Genomic DNA, 24,741 nt, shown 5'->3' with positions numbered 1-24,741 from the left:
TGTAACATCCAAATTCCAAGTAGAGGATTCATGAGTGTAGTATTCATTTAGCATAAAATATGAGATGTTTTGAGAAAGATTAAATTGATCAACGAAAATACCAATATATGAATACTATTTATTACATAATATTTCTGTCCTGTAATTCTAACATGTTCTCAATGTCATGTTGTTAAAATTAATCACGTGTCAGTGCTAATTATGTTAAGATTCTTTTTTTGTTTCAAATTAAATTCTCGTCCCTGGAAGATAGTTACCAAACTAACTGGTCATAAGGGAAATCCCGGATTATTAAACTTACAAATCCCAGTTTGTCACAAGGCCTGGAACTGAATTAAAACAAAAACAAAAATTTTAAAACCACGGCCACAAATGTTCAGAAAGACCAAAAGCGAGTAGCAGAGATACGTATGCAGAATCCCTTTCCACAGCGAGAAAAAGAAGAGAAAATTAAGAAACAGAATGGGGCAGAGGATTAACTTGACCAGAGGTTGGAAAGGGGCTTGCCTTTCTGGCATATAGTGACACAATCCAACACAATCTCTTGGAGTTGTTTCTCGATGTCTTCCATTGGTTGGCAGGCATCGATTATCTGCAGTCAATCAGTAATAAAATTCAATCCATACATGGATGATTACAGAGGAAATCAATCGACAACAAGATTCTAGTTAAGCCATGTTACCATCGTCGGGTACAAGTGCATTATCTTTTAATTACAAGTTAAAGAAAAACCGAATGGCAATATCTGTTCATGAATGGCTTTATACCAAGTAGTGGCAGGCTCCAAGCCTCCAAGGTAGAAGAACCACAGCCAACATAAAATTACCTTCCAGGAAGCATCACGAAGGACCTCATAGCATCGGGCAACTTTCCTCTGAAACTCAAGCTGCTCATATCTCTCACCTCCATATCCTGCTCTCTCTGCAGCTTTCTGAAGATTTTGAAAAGACTTCTCAGTCCCAGAAATATGCAAGCCTGCATGTATGAATGTATTTGTGCACGTGTTGTGTGTGCACACCATAGAAGGGTGTGAATTTGTGTCAGTATATGTGAGGAACCCATAAATGTGTCTATGTGTGCATCAGGTTCATCTTCCACCAGTATATACTCTCATTAACAGAAGCACTATGCTGTCTCTACAATTGCTAAGGCACATCAAGTGCTATTCCAATAGAAATCTATCATTCATTAAATTCATTTTCATCATCAAGAATATTTTATAAATGCAAAACCTGTCTTTAATAATTTATCACAGTGGCGCAATGGACAGTTGTCCAATTTCACAGTAATTTTTTTTTAAGAGCCAATTTCGCAGAAACATCAAAGTTGGTTGATTTGGGTTATGAGTTCCCCTGCATACGAGGGCATATAATCCATCTTGCTTCCCCACTCCCCCTCTTTTCTTCTTTAACTTCGTTTTTAGACGGATCAAGTGGTCTTGAGTCCTTGACAGCCTAGAGTCTATCAGCATGCATGTATGAAGCACATTACTGCAAGTGGGGTATGCGTGTCTCAAAATATAGGTTAGAGTTTAGGCAAAAATAACACGTCGAAATATTTCAATGCAAACTAAACAAGCTATCAGGCAAGACAGTTCCATGCCCCAAAAAACATTTGAAGAAAGCAAGTTGCCAGTATAACTGGACAGGACACTATAAGGCCGAAGCCTTTCATGCTTAATTTCACGTGATATAACAGTCTACACAGTGGTGCCTACAACTTACCTCTGGCTGTATGTCAAGGTAGAGCACTAGATCTGGAGCCAGCAACCCATCTTCTGGTGCCTTCAAAAGAAGACCTCATTTGTAACAAAAATAAAAGAAACATAAACTTCATTATAGAACAGTCTGAACCATGTCTTCACCTTACACCATTCAATGCCAAGTCCCTTTGCAGTAGGGGTGTTCATCCGGGTCGGATTTTTATCCGGCCCGGTCCGGAACCCGGATAACAGGGTTCCGGTTATGGGTTTCGGACCGGATCAAATCTAGGCCGAAATCCGCAATTAAAATAACCGGAACAGCCGGTCTGGACCCGGGTATGAAACCCGGGTTCCGTATTCAATACCCGGTACAACCGGGTTGGTATAAAACCAAAATATCCTACGGTTCCTACCCAGTCGACGTCCCGACCCCCCCTTCTCTCTCTCTCTCTCTCTCTCTCTCTCTCTCTCTCTCTGTAACAGCCCGCTAGAAATTCAATTAAGGAATTTCTATTGACTTTAGGAACCTCGTGAAAACTCTGTAAGTTTACACGAATCAACTAATCGCATAAATTTTAGCCTGTCAACATAGTTAGTGTTATCACTCACTATGGTGCCAGAAATGCGATTTTAATTATTTGAGATAGTTAAAAGTGTCAAAATACATTATAGTCTACACCACTAGGCTTAATTGAATATTTAGAATTTTTCAGTACTAAGTTTATTACGTTTATTTTTGGAGTGAATAGTAACCTCGGTAAATGTACTGAGCGCAGTGTTTTCAAAATCATAGTGTGAAATGTCCAAATTAGGATAGCGATATTTTATTTGGACACTTGGCAAGATCTTAACCACACATAATGAATAGTATTAGATACTTGGCACAAAGAGAAACCATTAGATGGAATTGTGAAGGAAATCAAGATGTGAGATCATGACACCTAAGCAAAATACACATTTGGAAAATATCTTAAGAATAGAGATTTAAAATACACATAGAAAGATTTTAGCCACCTTACTCTTCCAAGTCTACTCCACATTTGGAAAATATATTGAGCTGATTTTTATAAATATTATTGGATAGAATATTTTGAGATAATATTTTATAGATATTTTGGGTAGGAGAAAACCACACTCAACTCTCAACTCCAGCCTTATCATCTCCCTTATCTCTTCCATAAGCATCTCCAGCCATCACCCACGAACTTATCTTCATTTACACGTTTCTTTAAAAGAATATCAAACATTCTCTCTCGGACAGCTTTTAGGAGTTCTTTTGCATGCCCATTTCGAAGCTGTTGTAAGTGTTTTATCATAAAGTCTCCTTCATATAAGTTGTTCCTTTTTGAGTCTAGTTTACATGGATATCTTATTTGCCCCATTTGAAGATCATTTGGTCAGTAAAATATTGTATAAACTATAGAAAGGTCATTCTGGGAGATAAACTGGAGAATATGTTATAGTTTGGAGTTTTTGACCAAGCTAATGGATAGATATTGGTCCGAAATTTTTATGGAGTATTGTTAACATGTATATATGACTATTGGTTGAGGATTTTTGCATGATTGAAGGTTTTGATGAAATATTTGCTTAGATTTAGAAACTTAGAAACTGGAAGAAGAAAAACAGTTTCTATTTTGAGAAAGTTTAACTCTTTGGTGGTCTAAACCTATTCTAATGACTTTGATAATTTTATTGGAGGATCCTAAGCATCTTATATACATGTTATATTATTATTTTGAAGATATTTGATGTTATTTTCAAAGATATGAAATTTTATGCAAAAAGATATTCAGATAAGCCAAAGTGTGGATGTTCTTGGCTAAATTTATGTTTTGGTTAATTTTTAACCATGTGATCTTGAATTAGAAGCTTATATATGTTTTAGGACATCTTTTTAAACCATGTGATGGTTTGGTTTGAAGATCACATATTTATAAGTCATAGATCAAAAGGTTGATCAAAACAAGTTAGAAACAAAAATCAATAGAAATAGCATATGAGAATTTCGGCCCTATGGAGTTTTAATAGTTGTGATTAGTTTTAAATTTTTCTAAATTGATATTTGAGTTGAGGATAAAATTTACATGAGGCATGTAAATTTTGGTGACCTTTGGAGTTAGTATGCAAAATCATTAAGTTATGGGTAAAACGGTCATTTTCCTACATGTAGAAAGTAAAATGGAAATTTTACTCTTTAAGTTAGTATTTTTCCATATTTCAAATTATTAGTGATTTAGTACTAACTTTTAGAATCACTAATTACAGTTCCTCGTGATCGCGCTTGAGGTTTTATAAGAAACGCGGAGATCGAGGTAAGTTAGCTTTTAACTTACTAGCAGTCTACTGTGTATGTGTGCTAAGTAAAGGAACTACAGTATATGTATATGTGTTATTATATATGTCATGCCATGCTAAGTTATCACGTAATTGTCTGTTATACAGAATTTATTCTGTCATCAGTTTTTATCTGTTACATAATATATTCTGTCATGTATTATTGTACGTTACAAGTACGTCATGCTAAGTATGCCATCTATTACATGTATGTCAAGTCATGTAATATTCATTGTTGCAAGTATGTCATGTTAAATATGTTGTTTATTATATGTTATGCCATGTTACGAAATGTTTCTCTCTCAAGTTGGTCATGTATTTCAAGTTATGTTAAGTCAAGTTTATGTAGAATACATGGGGCCACAACAACTGTGGAGTATGTATTTAACTACATAGTGATGTGTAGAATACATGAGGCCACAACAACTGTGGAGTATGTATTTACACATAAAATACATGGGGCCACAACAACTGTGGAGTATGTATTTTTCATGTTAAGTCAAGTTTATGTAGAATACATGGGGCCACAACAACTGTGGAGTATGTATTTAACTACAATTGTGATGCGTAAAATACATGGGGCCACAACAACTGTGGAGTATGTATTTTTCATGTTAAGTCAAGTTTGTGTAGAATACATGGGGCCACAACAATTGTGGAGTATGTATTTTTAAATGTTAAGTCAAGTTGTGTAGAATACATGGGGCCACAACAACTGTGGAGTATGTATTTAACTACAATTGTGATGCATAAAATACATGGGGTCACAACAACTGTGGAGTATGTATTTTTCATGTTAAGTCAAGTTTGTGTAGAATACATGGGGCCACAACAACTGTGGAGTATGTATTTTTAATGTTAAGTCAAGTTTGTGAAGAATACATAGGGCCACAACAACTGTGGAGTATGTATTTACACGTAGAATACATTGGGCCACAACAACTGTGGAATATGTATTTTTCATGTTAATTCAAGTTTCAGAGCAAGTTCATGCTAAGTCAAGTTCACTTCATGATTCAATTTAAGCTATGTCAATTATGCTATGTTGTACACTAAGTTATGCTTTAATTATTTATGAATTTGATTATGCATTTATGCTTTTACTGTCATCCATGCATCATTAATCTGTATGGAAGTTTTTTGTTAACTTGCTGAGATTTGTAATCAAATCTCACTGTGGTAGTCCCAACTACCATTCCCCCCGAATGGTAGATCTTGTTACAGGACCTGAAGGAGGATCAGGAGCTGACCAACTAGACACAGTCGACTGAACGACGGTGCGTCGTTAATGTTAATATAGTAGTTAAATTACTACTTGTACGATGGAGTTGCATCTCCAGTACTATTGGATCATAACTATTTTGGAATAGTGCTGTGATCTTAGTTATTCAATGGATCTTTATGTATGAAGTATGTTTTAAGTATTGGAATATTTTCAGTTTGGTGCATAGTATTGCTAAAGAAAAAAAAAATTATCCGCTGCGAATATTGCATAATGTTAGATGCATGTTAGGATTATTGCATCTTATATGTCATGAACGAGGGCAGGTAACCTTGTGTTGCATGTCTCGACGCTTCAAATGTCCGTCCAATCCCAAACGGAATTTGGGGGCGTCACACACACTCTCTCTCTCTCTCTCTCTCTCTCTCTCTCTCTCTCTCTCTCTCTCTCTCTCTCAAGCGAAAGAAACTTCGTAACCCTAGCCGCCGCCGCCTTCGTAACCCTAGCCGCCGCCGCCGTGTCTCACGCGGCCCTTCTCCCCCCTCGTGTCTCACCCGTCGCCTTCATCCTCGCGCCCCTTCCTCCTCGTGCCGTCGTCTCTATTTTGTGGGTCTGTCTGCGTCGTCGTCTTCGTCGTCTCTCTTTCTCTCACGCCGAAACCCAGCCTCCTCTACCGATCAAAGCCTCGTTTTCATCCCCGTGCCGTCGTTTTCATCCACGGGTATGTCTTTGTTTTGTTCTCTCATTTTGGGCCTTCGTAACAACACGCTCGTACGAAGTAGAGGCCCAATCTGGAACGGTTTCTGATTAGGGCTTCGATTTTTCTACTTACAGAGAAGGGGGAAATTGAGAGAGGACAGCAATGGTGTGCGAGAAGTGTAAGCGTTTTCTAATTTTACCTGGCGGTTTATCTCCATAGGATCAATCTCCCAGCGTTAGATGTAGTGTTTTGATATTCGAAGTTTTTTACTTTCTCGAAAAAACTTTGTTTATCTGTTTGTTGTTTATCTGTTTGTTCTTTGTTGTTTCTTGTTTATCTGTTCCGGAAAGAAGGGGTGAGCAACACCACCAAAGGCGGTGGCCGCAAGAAACGAGAACAAGCTCCTCTCCAAAAAGACCCGGGTTCAATCTGGAACCTGGAATCCGGGTTTTACAAAACCAGGTTCATCCGGGTTCCGGCCCAAATCTGACCCGGACTAATCCGGTCCGGTTTCCGGCCCGGATTTCAAATCCGGATTCTGGTTTGGGTATACCCGGGTTTCCGGGTCGGAACCCGGATGAACAGCCCTACTTTGCAGACGAGAAAGCCACCCCAGAAAAAAGAATAACGGTCAACAATGAGGGTGGTTCCAGATTTCAGTTTAGTTTCCATCAATGATCTGCATATGCATTACAAGTGACTGAGTACAAGTCCAACCATTGTCAAAATTCTGCTTGTGCAAAGCCACTAAGTTCTGTGTCTCAAGAGATAATGTTTCAAAATAAAAAAATAAAACCCAAGTTGTCTTCTTTCCAGAAGGTCTGAAAGCCATCCTATCTACAAAATGGTTTGAATTTTCCCAAATGAAGTATTGATCAATCTTACAAGATACTCATGGAAGAATTATAGAATTGCATCTATTACTATTTCATCAGCACAATGCAGACTACTTTCAAGTATCAAGAGCTTCTCTAACCAATAAGTGCCCAAATCCCCCAGCATTCACACATTGTGGTCCACGACTCAAGCCACTAATTAGGATCCTGTTAAAGTCACCATACGCAGCTAAGAAAACCTATCTACCACACTCCCCAGATTCAAATGGCAATATATCTATTATTTTAAGTGCTACATTGCAGATGGCCCGAAGAGTGAAGACCAAGTGCCACTCCACCCAGCAATGCTTGGGGGCTTGAAGAATTTGGAAAAGTTTATCACAAAAGAAATATAATAAATTGAAAAGTTCACAACCTATTAGAGATACTTTGATTTGATACTGCTATAGTCTCCGAATACTACAATTTTATTCATAGAGCTGTAATTACAAATAATATGCCATGATCCATTCAAGCTAAAGAAAAAACTATCAAAATTTAAATGAAACTAGGCTATGTCAAATGATACTCCAACAAATCAGTTCAAGATGCAGATTGATAACAAAGAAACTGCAACCAGGAAAAATACTTCAGGCATTGAATTTTTTATTCTCAAATGCCAAGATTTATCATTATCCTCCCCTTTCTATACATGCATAAGGAATAGAATAAGCAAGAAACTACTATAGAACAAACAGGGTATTTCATCTTATATAAAAAATCCTGCAAAGAAAACGAAAAAAAGAAAATAAATTGAAAATCCCACAAACCATAACACAGCAAGTTGAACAAAAACAACAACATAACAAACCTCTTCTCCCAACGATTTGCACTAAAGAGTATATGGACTGTATGATCATCCAATTGCGATTTGTTGGTAAGATATGATGATATCATTTGGCCAACATCTGTACTTCTGTCAGGAAACCGCCATAATTCAGCTGAATGTCCCAGTCCTTCCAAGTATTTGAGTAGGTTACTAGACTGTGATGTCTTCCCACTACGATCCAAGCCTTCTAGAACAATCAAGGCACCTCTCGACTCACTGTTGCTTTCACTTAGGATAGAATTGCGAGCAGCCATTCGAATCTGCCTAATTGGACACTTGCAAGGAAAGTTCAATTGGGATTTCAGTAACTTCCCTAGTGCTGATCCTCCGAGATTTCTAGAGAAAATATTCCCTATAAAAGAGGCTTTAGATAATAGAAAAATAGTAGTGCAAAAAACTAAGAAATAAATTGTAATTTTTTCATTATAATATGCTTGGAAAAATAACAATCCCCACTCGACCAAGCCTAACACACCTACTGTCCAAGTTGGGTTTTTCATTCTTCAGAAAAAAATAAATAAATAAAATTAAAAAACAAAAACCCACGATTCAAAGTGGCATTTTCTTCTCTTTTCCACCACTCTCTCAGAAATTAAACAGAAATTAGGAATTTACGACTATAGTCAACAAACTTCACTCAAAAATGAGATATGAAAGAAAAAAAATGAAGGCACAAGTAAAGGATTCTTACTTACGAGGCCCCGGAGAGTGTGAGATAACAGGCATGGGTCATGTCCCTCCCAAATCTAGAAACTGCAATCAGGAGTGTAAGAATCAAACAACTTCAGATCCAACTCACTGAAACACACTAAGAATAAAGCACCTCTCAAAGAGATGGAATAGACATTGAGATATCAATGTCATCGCTTGTAATAGTTGGGAGTAAACTATTTCTAACTAAATTCTCAACGCTTATCAGTCATAACTCCTCCGTAAAAGAATTAGCCCCGGATACAACAAAAAACGTGACTGATTCTAAAATAAATAAAGAAAAAAAAAACAGTATGTTTACGTTTCCAAAAAAAAAAAAAGGAATGGAAAATCTGTTTTCAGAAGGAGAATAAAAAAATTTATTTTCTCTTGTTTTTCAGTAAAATTCGTCCTCATAAAGCTGCAATTCAGATAACTATTTTGCGGTGACAGAAATCGGAAAAGTGTGAGGTACAAAGCATTGGACTGCATTCTACTAATTGGAACCCAGAATCAGAGTGACGAAATATAAAAAGTACATTCTACAAAATCCGTTCAATTAATAAATAAAGAATGATGAAATTAAAACAAAAATAAGAAGAAAAATAAATGAGATATGTCGATTACCACATCATTTTCCTTTCTCTTTGAAATTCCTTTTGATTTCTGATGTTGGAGGACACAGTCCTTTGCTTTCGGTGTCCTTTTTCCTCTTTCCTTTTCGTTTCTAAGTTTCGGGGAAGCGCTACAGGCATATATGGTTCAGACTTCGATTCTCCTCAAAAGCGGGAGGGCGCGGCAATTTAACATGAAAAAATCTATGTATGTATGGGAAACGCTTTGCAGCGGTCCATCCGAGATTGAGGCATTAACAGCCCTCCAATAAAATTTTACCACATCAGCAATTTTACAGAAATTACAATAGACTCATCATACTAGATGATAAAACACATCTTCTCCTCATCCCTTTAGAAATCGATTTGAGCCCCATTCAGAAAAACCTTCGCACACAATAGTTCCCGTTGCCCGCTACCGCATGATACCATCATCAATCTCACATCACCGATTTCGTCGCCCGTCCAACACGTTCCATGCACCAACCCTCCATCTTCAAATAGTCATCTAAAAAAGTCTTAAATTACCAGAGAAGAGAAAAAGAAATTAAAATACAGTTACAATTTGCTTCAAATAGTCCTCTATAAGCTTTCATGTACAAAATACGATTACAATTTGCTGGTATTAACAAATTTTGTATAATACAAAATGATATATAGATACTTGCAAGATGATGTTTGTAGAATATATAGAGATTTGCACTCAAACAAGCAGTAGACAATCCTGGGCATAAAATACACTTACTGCAATTTTTGGCATAAAATATAATTGCGATAAAACACAAGCAGAGAAGGACATCAATCTTAGGCATCTAAGAATTAGTCAGAAATATACATGTAGTACTTGATTTGGCCAATCACAGACATGCAGAGAAGTAGTTTTCTTGCATTGTATGGGGGGCACCCGGGGGGGGGGGGGAGCTCAATGGAGAAAGACGATGATCTAGAGAGGAGGCTTACAGTGGAGAAGGCTGTGCATTGGTCTGGAGAAGAGGATGCTCTGGAGGAGATTTTCTTTCTGTGTGAGAGGAGGCAAATCGATTTGGAAATTTCAAATCTGATGTGCGGTTTCATGAGAATTAATTTGGGATGTCTACGTGTCATTCATATATTGGGGGCCGTTATTTGGGATATAATGGACTGACCGGTTATTAAATTTTCTCTTAATGTATTAATATAATGTGATTAGTTAAAAAATAAATTTTATTTAAAATAATGTTAATTTAAATTTTAAATATAAAAGAATCAATATTGATATGCAGATTAGTACACAATCCTGTTTGTACGTAATAAAACTCACTTAACATATGATTATGCGTTTGGATGTTGAGAATATTTTAATATTTTTTATTATATTTTATTATTATTTAATATTTTATTATTTATTTTAAAATATATTTTATTATTTTATTTTTTTTTTATTACTATTCACAATATATCTCAACACTTCTTAACATTCAAATCCAACCTTAAGCTCAAATTAAAATACATACTTAAATGAAAATATTTAATTTATAAGATTTAAAATTTATTTTTAAAATTAGATTATATCATTTAAATACTTTATTATGTGTATTCTAGGCATAAGCTTGATAATTATTATGATTATTATTTAGTATTAGGTGCATGATTTACTTTATATCTTTTAATAGTTATACTATTTTCAAAATAGTATGTATAATACATCATTCATATCACTTAAATTGTAGTATTTGATAAAGAATATTCTTTAAAAACTTTTATAAAATTTTAATTTTAAAATTTATCTTTCAAAATCAAATTATGTTATATAAAAATTTTACTAAATATGCTCTACATAATAATTTGATAATAGAATAACTCTTATTTTAAATATTTTAAAATGTTTTATCATGTATATATGTATATATATATTTTATAAGTAAATCATGTATATATATAATGCTATAAAAATTATAAATATAAAATTATTTTAGTTTATATGAATTTTCGTGAGTTGAACTCGGCTCAAGTTTGATTGAGTCAATCCCTATAATATTATTTATTGAGTAATGTTATAGATATAAAGATGTTTTATAAAATAAATTAATAAAATGATATATTTTCATATAATATATTAAATTTATTTTAGAATATGACGTATTAAAATCAAAATATGTCAAATTATGAATTTACTATTATAAAATATATTTGTGACCAAAATACTTCTTTTATTTATTTACAATATAAATAATAATTATTGTATAATAGTATTCATAAGAAATGTGAGGAATGAATCTTCTTCAAGAGAAAAAAAATAACGAGAGAAATAACTTCTTTTGAAGTGCATGATTATGAAATTATTCAAACTTTGTCAGAAAAAATAAATTTGATAGGTTGGTTTGACCGCCCCTTCGGCCACCAAGGATGGTCGAGGCGAAAATTTTATGAATAGTATTAAAATAATTTATAAATAATAATAAAATAGTTTAAATTAATATATTTGATATAATTTTATTAAATAAAAAATAAAAAATTAAAATAAAAATATTATTAAAATAAAATTTGTTAATATTTTTTTTTAAGATTTAAAAAATATCGAATTATTTGTTGTATTTTATTTTAAAAATTGATAAAATTGTAATGATTAAATAATAATTATATGAAAAAGTTAAAAATTTATATTTAAAAAGTATTTATGTTTAAATAATATTTGAATATTAAAATAAGATGAGTTAAGACCATCTATGAAACTAAACCGGCCTTAGATATTTTAAAATTGTCACTCCAATTTCAATCATATGTTTATCTACTCTAGCTTATTTTTCTTCCAAGTCAATTTTTTTAGTGGTTCGATCTAAAACCTAGATAGTCGAATTATGAATGTGGTTATAAATCTGAATTTTAACCAGACCGATAATTTGTTCATATCTGGGAACGAGTATGGAGGTACATCAAGCTGATACCAGGATTACAATGCGGTACTCGCAATCTAGGATTACTTTTTAACAAATTAAATTATGCCTAACCTGAATATCTAGATTTTTTTTTTTTATTATTTTTTACAAGATTGGGCATAATTTGGATTCCTAGGCAAGTACCAAGAGCATTACAGATCCTGGTCCATATTCAGATATACCTGGACACCCAAATCCATATCTAAAAGCATCCTCCTTGGCTTGGCCTAGTGAGAATGTTAGCTAAAATTTAAATTATTTGAGTAAAAAAATTCACATTAGATTGGATAAATCTAAAACATTTTATATTTTTACTACAGTAGTTAGTTACATATGGAAAACTACATTCATTTACCAAATATTAAACTACTACTTTCTCATTTTATAATATAATTTATTAATTTAATTATAATATAAATATGATTTTATATGATTTTGAGAATTAAATAACTTTTGAAAATATGATTTTTTAATATTAATTTAATTATAATATTATTATTAATAATATTAAATTGGTAGAATTATAAATTTAAAAAAATTAATTTAATAATATTTTATTATTATATAAAGAATGAATGGCTAATCCAATGTGAGGATTGAATTTAGATATAATAAACAAATGTAAAAAAGTATGATATTGGCTAATTTTGAAGATGAATTTGGTCAAATCAATGAGTGAACAGTCTTAATTTTATCCTAAATGAAAAAAATACAATTAGTATCCTTGTTTATGAGTAATTGAGAATAGGCATTCATATTTCTTAAAAGAATGAAAATAATCATTATAGTGTGGTTTGGATAGTAAGATGAGATGATATAATTTTAGATGAAAAATTAAAAGTTGAATAAAATATTATTTTTTATATTATTATAATTTTAGATTTTTTTAGAGAAGATGACGATATCCCAATTTTATTAATAATTGTCCTCACTTATGACAGAGAAATACCATAAAAACAACCAAATACTTAGGGGTAACAATTATTCAATAAATCCAGACCAGGTATCAAAAACTTATAAACTACTCAAACCACTATACAATGAAACCATAAATCTGAAAGTAAGAGAAGAAAAGGAAAAAAAAAAAAAAAGCCTATTTTCAAATCAATAATATTACCTAACTGTCCTAAGGTAAGGAAAACCCATCTTATTCAGTTTAATTATTCATTTCAATAACACAGGGATATCTAGAGAGGAAAGCCACACACCATTCTAAGTTCTAACCCTTAGCTTTCCTACAGGCCAAACCATCAGCCGCTGCATTTTTTTCTCCGTAAGAATGATTAATTGAATATATGAGGCATTCCAGCCTTCCAAGTATCTCATCCCAATAATCCTCCAAGTATCACAATCCACACCTTTTAGCCTTCAACCATTGGATGACAAGCAATGAATCCATCTCAATTTCCACTTTTGTTAAACCCAAATAGCACACATGCCAAAGACCATAAAGCAAACCCATTACCTCCGCCTGCATTACTCGAGTTATAGCATGTATAATAAGCAAAGCCACAAATCAGATTTCCATTATCACTTCTAACTACTCCACCAGCACCAGAGGGACTCGAGTTTCCCATAGAGCTATTGTCTACATTCCATTTAAAACCACCTTATTTTTGGCTGAGACCAACTAACTTGTTTAACCATCACATTTTTTGGTTGTTTTATTGGCATGTTTAGGCCATGAAGAATATCCTCATCCTGTCGAGATGATTCATTTGTTTCATTGAATTTCAAAACAATCCATGAAAGCCAGTGTTTGATGGAGCACCACACTGATCTCACCGATTCTAGCACTCCTTCAATCCTTGCTCTACAACGTCTCCACCATAATCTCCATGTAATTACTGATGGGATAATCCCAAGTAACTGCCCAATATAAGACAAGCACCTCGCACGGCGATGCTAACTTTCCACTCTATCCCTCCAGTTTCTTCCAACCATATTCGGCATACCCACCTGCAATCAACAAATATTCCAAACCTGCTCAGCAAACTCCCCTCTTGCAAACACGACACTGATCCTCATAACCACCTGAAGGACAACAATTACATCGTGAGACAGTTGAGATACTCACTCTACGAATCCGATCATCCACAACTAAGCACTCATGCATGACCTTCCATATGGTCATTGAAAGTTTCTTAGGAATTGTCAGATGCCACACCCTTTTTGCCCAAGGGAATTATGGCACTCTAGTTCTTACATGCTCCCATGCAAAAGATGTTGAAAACATACCAGTTGGATTTCTCAGCCAAATCAACCTATCCTTACTAGGTTTGACATGTCCCAATTGAAAAAATTGAATTTTTTATTTTATTTTACGTGAGAATTTAAAAAAAATTATAATAATAGGATGAAATGAAATAAAACACTTTTACTATCCAATGGGACCTATGTGAAACTTAATGAATCAAACGCACCCTAATAGCACTCTCAATGGTTTATTTATTTTGCAAATTGATGTAAAATGACTAACAATATGTCAAGATAAAGCTTCATTTGCATTAGGTAAAACAAATGTAAAATACATATTAGCTAAAGTGTTTTTCTACATTTAACATGCACTATTCATATATATAATTTTGTTGTTATTGTATCCCAAAAAAAAAAAAAATTGTTCTTATTATTTATTTATTTCTCCTAATCGTACTTTATATTTCCAACATTCACACTTTTATTCATATAACATGAAAAGTTACAATATTATTAGAGTATTTTATTTTAATAAAAAGAAAAATACTCATGTTAAAAGTTTTGCAAAACATGATAAAAAGTTCACAAAAAAGGATGAATGAGTTTTTACCATCTTCATTTAATTTTTATTGGGTTATATTGATGTCATTTTGACATTATAGATATTGTATTCGCATTAATATATGAAAAATATTAAAAGATTTGAGAATATTATAAATTTGATGGTAATTATAAAATATATAAAATGAATAAAAAAAGAAGAAAGAAATAATATTTAAATGATTTTGAGAAAAAATAGATAACTTGATTTATGTATTGCAAAAATCATTAACTAAAATAAAAAAAAAAGGAGTAAATTTTGATGATGCATAAGAAAATATATAAAAACCATTAGAGTGCTCTCAGTAATTCACATTTACGACTGTAGTTTTTTTTTTTTTTTTAAATATTTCGGCGTGGTTTTATTTGATATTAACAATTAATTATGAGCAATATTTTAGAGGGAAGAGCTTGCTTACATATACCCAGAACTACCTCAGTGGCACACGCCCACTTGGTACAGGGCCCAGATTCACAACGTGCCTGAGAGATGGACGGTCCTCCGGCCGACGATTTCTATTCGGTGTGCCATAGCAGCTTCAACATCCTATGTCAGTCCAACTGCTCTCACTGGTTCTGCGGTGCCCTTCTTCTTCTTTTTCTTCTCCTCTGTTTGATTTCTGGGAACATATTGGAATTTGGAGATTCGATTGGCCTTTTTCGTTGCCTACCGTTGCCAATTCTAGAAAACTATAATGCTATCTGATACAACAACTGTTGGAGTCTTAATAAAAAAAAAACCTCCGTATTCTCACTCTTTTCCTCCATTTATCGGCTGCCAAACATAGCGCTTGCCATTAACAGGCTTACATAGGATTCGAGTGTCATTTTATTAGATTACTTCAGATGACATCCCGCGACGTGATGCCGAGGAAATGAAATCCCTAGATACAGTTGAACAATAAAAAAAGGTTCGAATGGTTGTCTCAGGGTCTAATATTCAAGGCTGTGCTAGAGTTGAGTTTTATTTTTAAGATAAATATCACTTGCTATGTGAAACATCTTTAGGCCACATAAAATTTAATCTCTTCACTATCTTGATTGTAGGCAAAACTTTCCATTTGCATATGATGATTTGTGTCTTCGGTTGAGGATCATGCAAATGTTTTATTTTTTTCATTCTGAATGAAGTTGCTTATATGTTAACTCGAGTGATCCATCTACAAATATTGTATCGCGAATAGTAATCTTTGATTTCTTACCATACAAATAGCTTAGTTGAACGAATTGTTTTATGTTATTCACTCTAACTACACTCATGTCTAATCATATTAGTATAGGAATATATTTATTTATTTTTGAAAAAACATAAATAAATAAATGTAAAGACTTGGGCTAAGGTTATTGTATTAGAGGGGGTTCATTTAAAACATAGTTGTATAAAAGGTTGTATATCTATCAATTTCCTAATTTTAGTGACTTGTATGGTTCTTTTTTTATTCATAGGCTGTAATCAGGTATTTCTCTCGTGTACTACCTTTGTACGTGAGCTATACCTAATTACGAGGATCATTAAATTTTCTTATAAAAAGAATTCTTTATTTTTGAAAAGCAGTTTCCCTATGAAATTATAAAACTTATTCCAAAACATATTTCTACTGTACAGACCTATAAAAGCATGTCTTCCTTCTAAGTAATTACAAGTTACTTGCCTGAAATGATTGAACACACTAGCTGCATACTCACAGTACATCATCGCATTTCTCTTGTATTTTTTTTTATAGGTTTTCGCCTATGTCAATCCTAGCATTTCTCTTGTATTTATTAGCCTTTTTGAATTCTCATTGTAAATATATATGCTCTCCATTATGAATTATGTAATAAGGAGAAGAATTTTACTTGAAGGGCCATTGATAATAATGTATTTTTCTAAAAATATTAGGATAATCATGTGGTTAAGTTGTTGTCTCTTCATGTTCAGGCAATTGCATTATGCTTGTTTGGCATCATGGATTAGCACTCCAGCTGTGTAGATGTCCTCTATGTCGCCGTCAAATTACCTTGTTGATTCCTGGAGAAGCTTCGTTAAGGCAGCAACATGATCCTGAGGCTGCTAAGATTCTAGAAAAGGTTGAAACATACAATTGGCTTTTTGGTGGGGGTACCAATGGTATTGTTCAGGTAATATATCTGTGGCCATAATATATATTTTTTAAAATATGCTAGCTGTTATAAACTATCTTGAATTGTATGACCACATTTATCTAGTCGTCAAATGCATAGTGCATAGTGCTAGTATAGTGAGCTAGCATAGTCCCCTTTGTACGCCTATATATATCGTTGAATTCTTTAAGAAATTGATAAGTTTGATATACAGATCAATAAGAGAATCTCCTCTCATTCTCTCTTAACCTCTCTCGCTCTCTCTCAATCTCTTGAAACTCTCTCATTTTTATTAAGTTTTATAACACGTTATCAGCACGAATACTCTCTATTTTCTATCTTGCTCTCTCTTCTCTTTCCTCTCTTTGCGAAAGCTATCACTGATTTTTACGAACTCTTTGAGGAAACCGATTTCAGTAATCAAAGGGTGGTTATCGCCCTCTATGAGGCCATGTACTCGCACGATGCGTGACAAATCTTACTTCCGCATGGTCCTCAAGGCCAACATCCACAGTTTGCATCTCATCTTGATCGGTCTCACCTTCTCAGATGAAGAGGAAAATCTTATGGATCTGGGCATGGACATCCTTTACATATCGGTCTCGCACACGCACACGACTCTGTCGAGTTACTGAGGCGCCAAGGGATTGGACTTGAAAGGATCCGGGAGTTTGAGATCGATTCCATCCGGTTCGCCGAGCTGATGATGTTATCGGGGCTCGTCTGCAACGACTCGATAACTTGGGTCACTTTTTACGAGTTATGCTAGACCGCATCCTGCTACACCCAGGTCGCTTCCCAGCTCCCGACTAAGAACCCAGATGCACCGATTATGAAGGTCACGGATCGACTCCATAAGCTCAAAATCAAGTCCAATCCCTCACTCTCGCCCCAAATCGGAAAATCGAAGGCTCCAATGGTTGAACCATCTTCTCCAAAAGTCTCATGTATGGGAAGGTTGAGATCGAAGAGAGACCGTAATCACAGATTGAAGGATAAGCATCAGTCCTCTGAACCGGTCGTGGTCCGGTCGAGCTGAGCTCGTTCCCTTCGTAGAGCTCCGGCGACCAATAGAGAGGCCAAACCAATGCTCTCGGCTCCGGCATTTTTTTTGAGTAGCATTTACCGCCACAGCAGAACCTATGGAACCAGAGACCTTCGGATCTTCCCTGGCTGAGGAGATCGGCGGCGAAAAACTGCATAACCCCAGTTGGCGTAGATGATGCAGATCTTCTACCGTATTGATCTCTCGGCGTCAGCACCGATCGCCTTTGCTAATTCCTTGAATTACCTACAGCAACATAAACCCAGCAACTAATTTCCTTGCCTGCTGATTTTTCCCACACGAAGAGAAAATATGGAAATAAGTCAAAAAGGGGTGGCTGGAAGAAGCCGCCTATTATTTCTATTTCTATCAAGGCCTAAAAAGGCTACCCACTTTTATTATACTGTTATATTTTCTCACTTATAATATTATATCTTGAAAAAATGCAGGGTGTAAAAGAAAAGCTTGATTTATTTGGTGATGAGTGGAGGATCTGGTAAGATGCTGTCGGGGGAAAGAATCCAAAAATAAAGAAAAGATTTACGGAAAGGCACGGCGTAGATAAGGGATAAAATGAGAAAAGTCATAAACAAGGACCAGGTGGTGAAAAATAATAAAATAAAACTAAAAATTGCATTTAAAGTGCTGAGTAGACAACTGCCCCTCTTGACTTTGTTTTAATTGTGAATTGATTTGTGGGTCCCATAGTTTAATGGTGGGAGGACTTTTTAGCCCTATGATGGTTGCTGCCCGCCTACACTCCTGCAGTTTGCTACTGTATGCTTTTTTTATCTTATTTGATTATTTGTTTATAAATAAAATTTTGTATTAGGATAGAAAGCGTGGAGACAGACTGATCAACAAAGAAGAGGGGCTATGAGGAATCATTCAGTATGTTACGTGTGCATGGTTATGATGATTCTGAAGTTATTGATCTTCAACTTTAAGTAAGTTTTTAATATATTATTGCTGAGGTAAATATTTATGATTATATTCATTATTATTACTTGATAAATTCTATGTTTATTTACATAGTTTAGATACAAATTTTATTGATGATAAGATTCATCTTGGAATAGAAATGAAGCATCCCTGAATGATCGCCCTAAATCAATAATTTTATTGAGTATCTCATATGAATGATACTTGTACCAAAAGCTCATTATGATTTATGCACCTGAAGTTGCATAATTGAAATTGTGAAAATATATATATATATATATATATTTAAATGAACGTCTCGAATGTGCTCCTGAAGTAGCAATATGAAATGCAAACGTTCACAATATATTCTAAATTTGTATCAGGTCTTTCAGTGACTGAGCAAAAATAATGAGCTTTTGATGAAAATCATTAGTCACGTCTTACTAGATCTACATCATTCCTTGAAGTGAATGATAATGAATTTATATCATTCTATTCCCTGAAGTGAAAATAATGATGTGTTTCATTCAAAGAAACTAAAAGATTGAACGTGATAATGAATATCTTTTCGAGCCAGAAGCTCGTATTGGAAAAGCTATAAACTTTCTCTTTGAGATGATATTATACAATTATTGAATCAAATATTATGATGCATCAAAAAGTGATATGATTCAAAATATTTGTATCTTTTCATGGTTATCTTGATCATCCAAAATCAATTACGATAAGTCGAATGATTTTTATATGGACGTCCATGAAAGAACCAGAAGATTCTTTTACTATAAAGTCTTACCACCAGAAGTGGAAAGAAAAATTTGCCAGAAGCAAATAAGATGAAATAATTCGACGTTATCTTGATTATCATATGTGAACCAGAAGTTTAGATGATAATTAAATTTTGGATGTAATAAGATAAAAATGTCTCATATTCTAGCTGCTAAAATCCCAGCGAGGATTGAAGTCCCTGTGGGACAATTAAGAAATTCAGCAGTCTAAAGACATGTCTAAAGGCATGTGAGACGTATTGATACAAAAGATAGAACATCTCAAAAGAGAAAGACACAAATAATTTGGTGCTCCTGAAGAGGCCATACCCACAAAACAAGCAATAAAGTCCATCCAAATTCTCTGTATAAAATTCTCCTATATAAACTCTTGAAGAGTGCTTCCTGAAGAGGTTTTTCATGAAAATGTCTTCCCTTAAAGAGGGACAGGTACCTGAAAATAACGAGATCTCGTTACATTTCATGAATAATGGAGAAATTATGGATAGAAATAAAATTGTTGTCGACAATGTATTTCCATATGAGATGGCAATTGACATTACCAGAAGTAATGACGAAAGTGAATCAAGAATCGTCGAAGAATACGACGTAAAATATTGGCCAAATTTGAAAGAAACGATTCCTGCAGAATTGATTCACTAGTAAAATATGATGCATCGAGACTTATAGTCCAAACACCTAAAGAGGTGATGCTTGTTGAATGTCAATGGGTATTTATAGAAAGGAAATAAAAATGTAATATATAAATCACGAGTCAGTTTCTCAATTCCTGCAGAATTGATATCACTCAGTAAAATGTGATAAATATGGACTTGAAGTCCAAACACCTAAAGAGGTGATTTTTGTTAAATATCAGTGGATATTTATATACATGATACAAAAAAGCCTGAAACTTTTAATATGAAAATGTGATATAGAAATCACAAGTTAGTTTCTCGAAGAAACAATATTGATATGATTTTAAAGTGGTTGAAATCATATTGAGATTTTTATTAGCTTGAAAGTTACCGAGAGTTTGGATATGCATGATTAACTGCATATTTATATGGATCATTGGATCATGATATATATATATATATGAAAATCCCTGAAGGATAGAAAATGTCTGAAACTTCTAATATGAATACATCTGGAAATATGTATTCTATCAAGTTTCAGAGATCCTTATATGAGCTAAAGCAATCCAAACGCAAACAAGCTATTATTGCAGTTTATATATATGATTTAAATGTCATTGAGGCTCCAGAAGAGCTCATGAAACTGCACATATTTGAAATATAAATCTGAAACCCTTGCGGCTTCAAGGGGAAGATGGATGATGTTATTAGTCATGAAATACCATCTTTTAAATACAATTAGTATTTCAGATTCATATTATAGGTTTGATAAGAAGTGTGCATTATTAAAGAAGAAATAAAATGAAGCACACAGAACATCTACCAGAAGATAGAAACACAAATATAAATATTTGTGAAATATTATTTTATTATCTTGAAGCAAGAATTACAGAAATTTAAGGCACTTTGCCTCATTCTTCAAATGCCCTTGTTCTTCAAGAATCTGCATGGCATCCCTATCTAAAGCGGTGAGCAATCGAAAAGAAGATTTAAGCAAAGATTTTAAATTTCTATTCTCTTTCTTTATTGATTCTATCTTCATGTTGGATTCCAGAAGAAGTCGCTGAAGTATAGCAATATTCTCGTGGAGATTGTCAACTCCACAAGTTCTGGATTGCAATCGCTGAGAAAATGCGACAATGGATGATGAGTATCGGGTACCGAGACTCACAAGCTCATAGATAGCTTCATTATCTGACCTATGAGTCAGATCATTACATTGCATGATAGCACCTGTGGTAGAAGCAGGAACAGCTGATGAACGAGGTGCAGAGTACCTCATATATTGGCCATGAGAAGATCGCTGAGCCATTGCAGAGTAAAAATGTAGAGAGAGATTGCAGGATAAGAATGCAGAAAGAGATTGCAGAGTAAAAATGCAGTATGATTACAGAAAAATGAAGAAGATGAGATGCGAATGAAGATGAACTGAATATCTCTTTTATAGAGAAAATTATGATACAGCATCTCTCGTGAAGCAAGAGAAAAGAGATGGAATATAGCTTCATAGCTCTGCGGCGCCTGACAGCTGAGGCGCCTGACAGTTGCAGCACCTAACAGCATGCCTGACAGCTGCAGCACCTGACAGCACGCCTGACACCTACAGAGGAGTTGAAAATCTGCGGTGCTTGTCTGATCTTAAAAGGCTGGCCACCGTTTTTATTAAAAATGAGGTTAGCAGTTTAATGTTGATGAATTCTCCACTAACTGTGTTATTTACAAGAACTCCAGAAGAGTACAACTCCAGAAGAGTAGTGATCAGCAGAAAGATCCAGTTGTGATTATTTTATCAACATGGATCAAGTCCACAGTTAGTTGGATGTACAAATGCGAGTTATCTTTCAGATACACACAAGAAGATCATTGCAATTCATGAGAAGAAAGTTGAAATTGATATCAAGAAGGTACGGTCAAATAAAAATCTGGCAGATTTATTCACTAAAGCATTACCAACTGCAACATTTAAGAAGATTATACAGAACATTGGAATGCGGAGGTTTGAAGACCTGTTATCATGCACTTTTTAGGAGAAGTAATGTCTTGAAGACTTGTGCTGATTGTACTCTTTTTCCTTCGCTAAGGTTTTATCCCACTGGGTTTTCCTTTGCAAGGTTTTAATGAGGCAATCCTAAAGCACTCGGCGATACATATGAATACTGTACTCTTTTTCCTTCGCCATTGGTTTTTTCCCACAGGGTTTTTCCTTGGCAAGGTTTTAACGAGGCATATTCTTTAAATATGGTCATCCAAAGGGGAAGTGTTATAAACTATCTTGAATTGTATGACCACATTTATCTAGTCGTCAAATGCATAGTGCATAGTGCTAGCATAGTGAGCTAGCATAGTCCCCTTTGTACGCCTATATATATCGTTGAATTCTTTAAGAAATTGATAAGTTTGATATACAGATCAATAAGAGAATCTTCTCTCATTCTCTCTTAACCTCTCTCGCTCTCTCTCAATCTCTTGAAACTCTCTCATTTTTATTAAGTTTTATAACACTAGCAACATTTCTTGCATATTTTCTTATTTACAATTGCATTCGTATACACTGTACAGGGGCCTGGCAGTGCGTCGCTTTGAATTGACATCTGAAAGATGTTTTAAATTAATTTTTTATTTTTTTGCAACAGAAAATGCGGGATCTTCAATTTCTCCTCCAAAGGTTGTTACGAGAACTACTTGATCCTCGGAGATCCCTTCCTCTTGTTATCAGAGCCCGTGTCTACATAGCAGTTAAGTGAACAATACGGGTATGCAGACAAGTGTGTTAGCATCTCTCATTTATGTTAGATTGGTGCTTACTTCTGCTATCATCATCATCAGCATCTGATTTATCTGTCTATTGGGATACCAGTGTGTTTTTTTAATCAAATAAAGGCGTATATCTTTCAGCCTTAGCTGCATGGTCTGTTACAATAGCTACGGTGGTCTTTTTTGTTTCATGGCATCAATCTGGATCCTTGAAGCCCTAGAGCCCTTTATAAACTATCCAACATTTTTTGTGATTCGTACTATCAAAGTTGTTATGGAAATTCCATCAATTTGAGTAACTTGTACTTATTTGTTAGAAAGCACAGCAGAAAATACCTCAAGTTCAGCTTATAAAGTTGCTCCACAAGTTTCTCCAGATCGACAAGAGTTTTCACTTAGTGGTAAAGCGTACTACTAGAGTAACGCTTTAACAATCTACAGCCTAAATAATATCTTAAGAGAGAATAAAAGAGAAAGAGCTTTTTCTGATAAAATTAAAGAATCAAAAGGAGGGGGCTATTTATAGCCCCCTACACGTCTGGCCTTAAAGGCCAGCCTTAATCTACATGTAACGCATGGCTTAAGCCATGCGTAGGTAGAACAGAGGAGTGGTCTGCCCCACGTGGGCGGCCCTCCAATTAACATTGTTGAAATATGTTTTTTTTTTTTTTGATATCCTTCAGTGTCCGGGCCAGCTTACGCGCACCTCGACTAATTCCACGGGGCCCTGAAGTTAATGGCCAGGTAAACCTCCAGTGGCATTGAGGGGACTCGAACTAGTGACCATTGGGGAGCAAATCTAAGGTCTGACCAATTGAGCTACCTCTTAGGATTTGTACTTGTTGAAATATGTGACGTAGCTTAAGACCAGTACGTGTATAATGGTTAAGGAGGTTGCCTTGGTCATGCTGGATGTCTAGACGAACATCCCCCTTTTGTTTTCGATATTGCATTCTGCCCAAATATTATATAAATAAATTTATCCTTAGTGGTATTTGAGGGACAAGTTCTTATTCTGTTTCTTACGTACAGATGTTTCTAAGTGCTGTCTACATAGTCAGCCCCGTTGACATCATTCCAGAGGTAACTTGCTGCTTGTACACCAATTTTTTTTTATATTGTTGTGGTGCACATGGTTTGGTAACTGAAGATGATATAATCTTATCTACAATACTCTGCAGGATTATTGGGAACAGTTGGCTTCTTGGATGATCTTCTTATAGTGCTCATCTGCTCCCTCCATGTTGCTGCCATTTACCGATCTGTACTCTATTTCCGTCATGGAGGTTCATAAGCTCTCCAGCCTCTCCCGCTGACATATTTAAAACCCAAGAGAGGAGAGAGCAGCGATGAAGGAAAAGAGAAAACTACATGTATTCATAGTATATGATGGTTTTCTTCTCTCTTCTCTTTTCCGAACTTGGATACACATGATTTATATACAAGCTAAAAAGCTTTGCCTCTTCGGCCCTAGTTTCTCTGCTCCTTTTTCTTCCCCTTTTCCCCTCCCTCTCCCTTCTCCAACCAAACCGGTACTTTCGTAAGGAGACGTGGATATATCTTGTGCACCGGGTGTTGGAGGGAATTTAATTATTTTGTCGTTAATAATGTTACGGTCATAATGGTTTGTATTAGACAGCAAATGAAGAAGACATTATTACTACAACACCACAGCAATCTAATAAAAAAATTTAAACGGTGTTACAGTAGAGTTACATGAACACTTGGTTTTGATTCTCCAAGTAGCAAAAGTATTGATGAACGATTTATCCACGTTTTCGTTCTGGCTACTAGTTCCACAGTTTCCGTTGGCAACCGCAACGCTAGGCAGCC

At 34.6% G+C, this 24,741-nt stretch overlaps 2 protein-coding genes across 2 annotated transcripts; one reads left to right on the top strand and one right to left on the bottom strand.

Moving 5' to 3' along the window:
- Nucleotides 1–272: 272 nt before the first annotated feature.
- On the bottom strand, nt 273–9,924 carry LOC122316598 (thymidylate kinase-like). The gene is made up of 9 exons (XM_043133259.1): nt 9,805–9,924; nt 8,983–9,487; nt 8,361–8,418; nt 7,648–8,017; nt 6,553–6,640; nt 1,865–1,888; nt 1,725–1,784; nt 827–931; nt 273–592 (listed from the first exon to the last, which is right to left on the bottom strand). Exons 3-9 carry the CDS (start codon nt 8,389–8,391, stop codon nt 476–478), a joined length of 795 nt encoding a protein of 264 aa, XP_042989193.1. The 5' UTR covers nt 8,392–8,418; nt 8,983–9,487; nt 9,805–9,924; the 3' UTR covers nt 273–475.
- Nucleotides 9,925–15,093: 5,169 nt separating this feature from the next.
- LOC122315365 (E3 ubiquitin-protein ligase RNF170-like) lies at nt 15,094–24,457 on the top strand. Its single transcript, XM_043131233.1, has 5 exons — nt 15,094–15,261; nt 16,602–16,801; nt 22,788–22,889; nt 23,941–23,990; nt 24,088–24,457. Exons 1-5 carry the CDS (start codon nt 15,171–15,173, stop codon nt 24,200–24,202), a joined length of 558 nt encoding a protein of 185 aa, XP_042987167.1. The 5' UTR covers nt 15,094–15,170; the 3' UTR covers nt 24,203–24,457.
- The last annotated feature ends 284 nt before the right edge of the window (nt 24,458–24,741 follow it).

The sequence above is a fragment of the Carya illinoinensis genome, chromosome 7, assembly GCF_018687715.1.
Source record: "Carya illinoinensis cultivar Pawnee chromosome 7, C.illinoinensisPawnee_v1, whole genome shotgun sequence".
Taxonomy (NCBI): Eukaryota; Viridiplantae; Streptophyta; class Magnoliopsida; order Fagales; family Juglandaceae; genus Carya; species Carya illinoinensis.
Note: the sequence above shows the minus strand (reverse complement) of the source record. Positions and strands in the feature narration are given on the sequence as shown.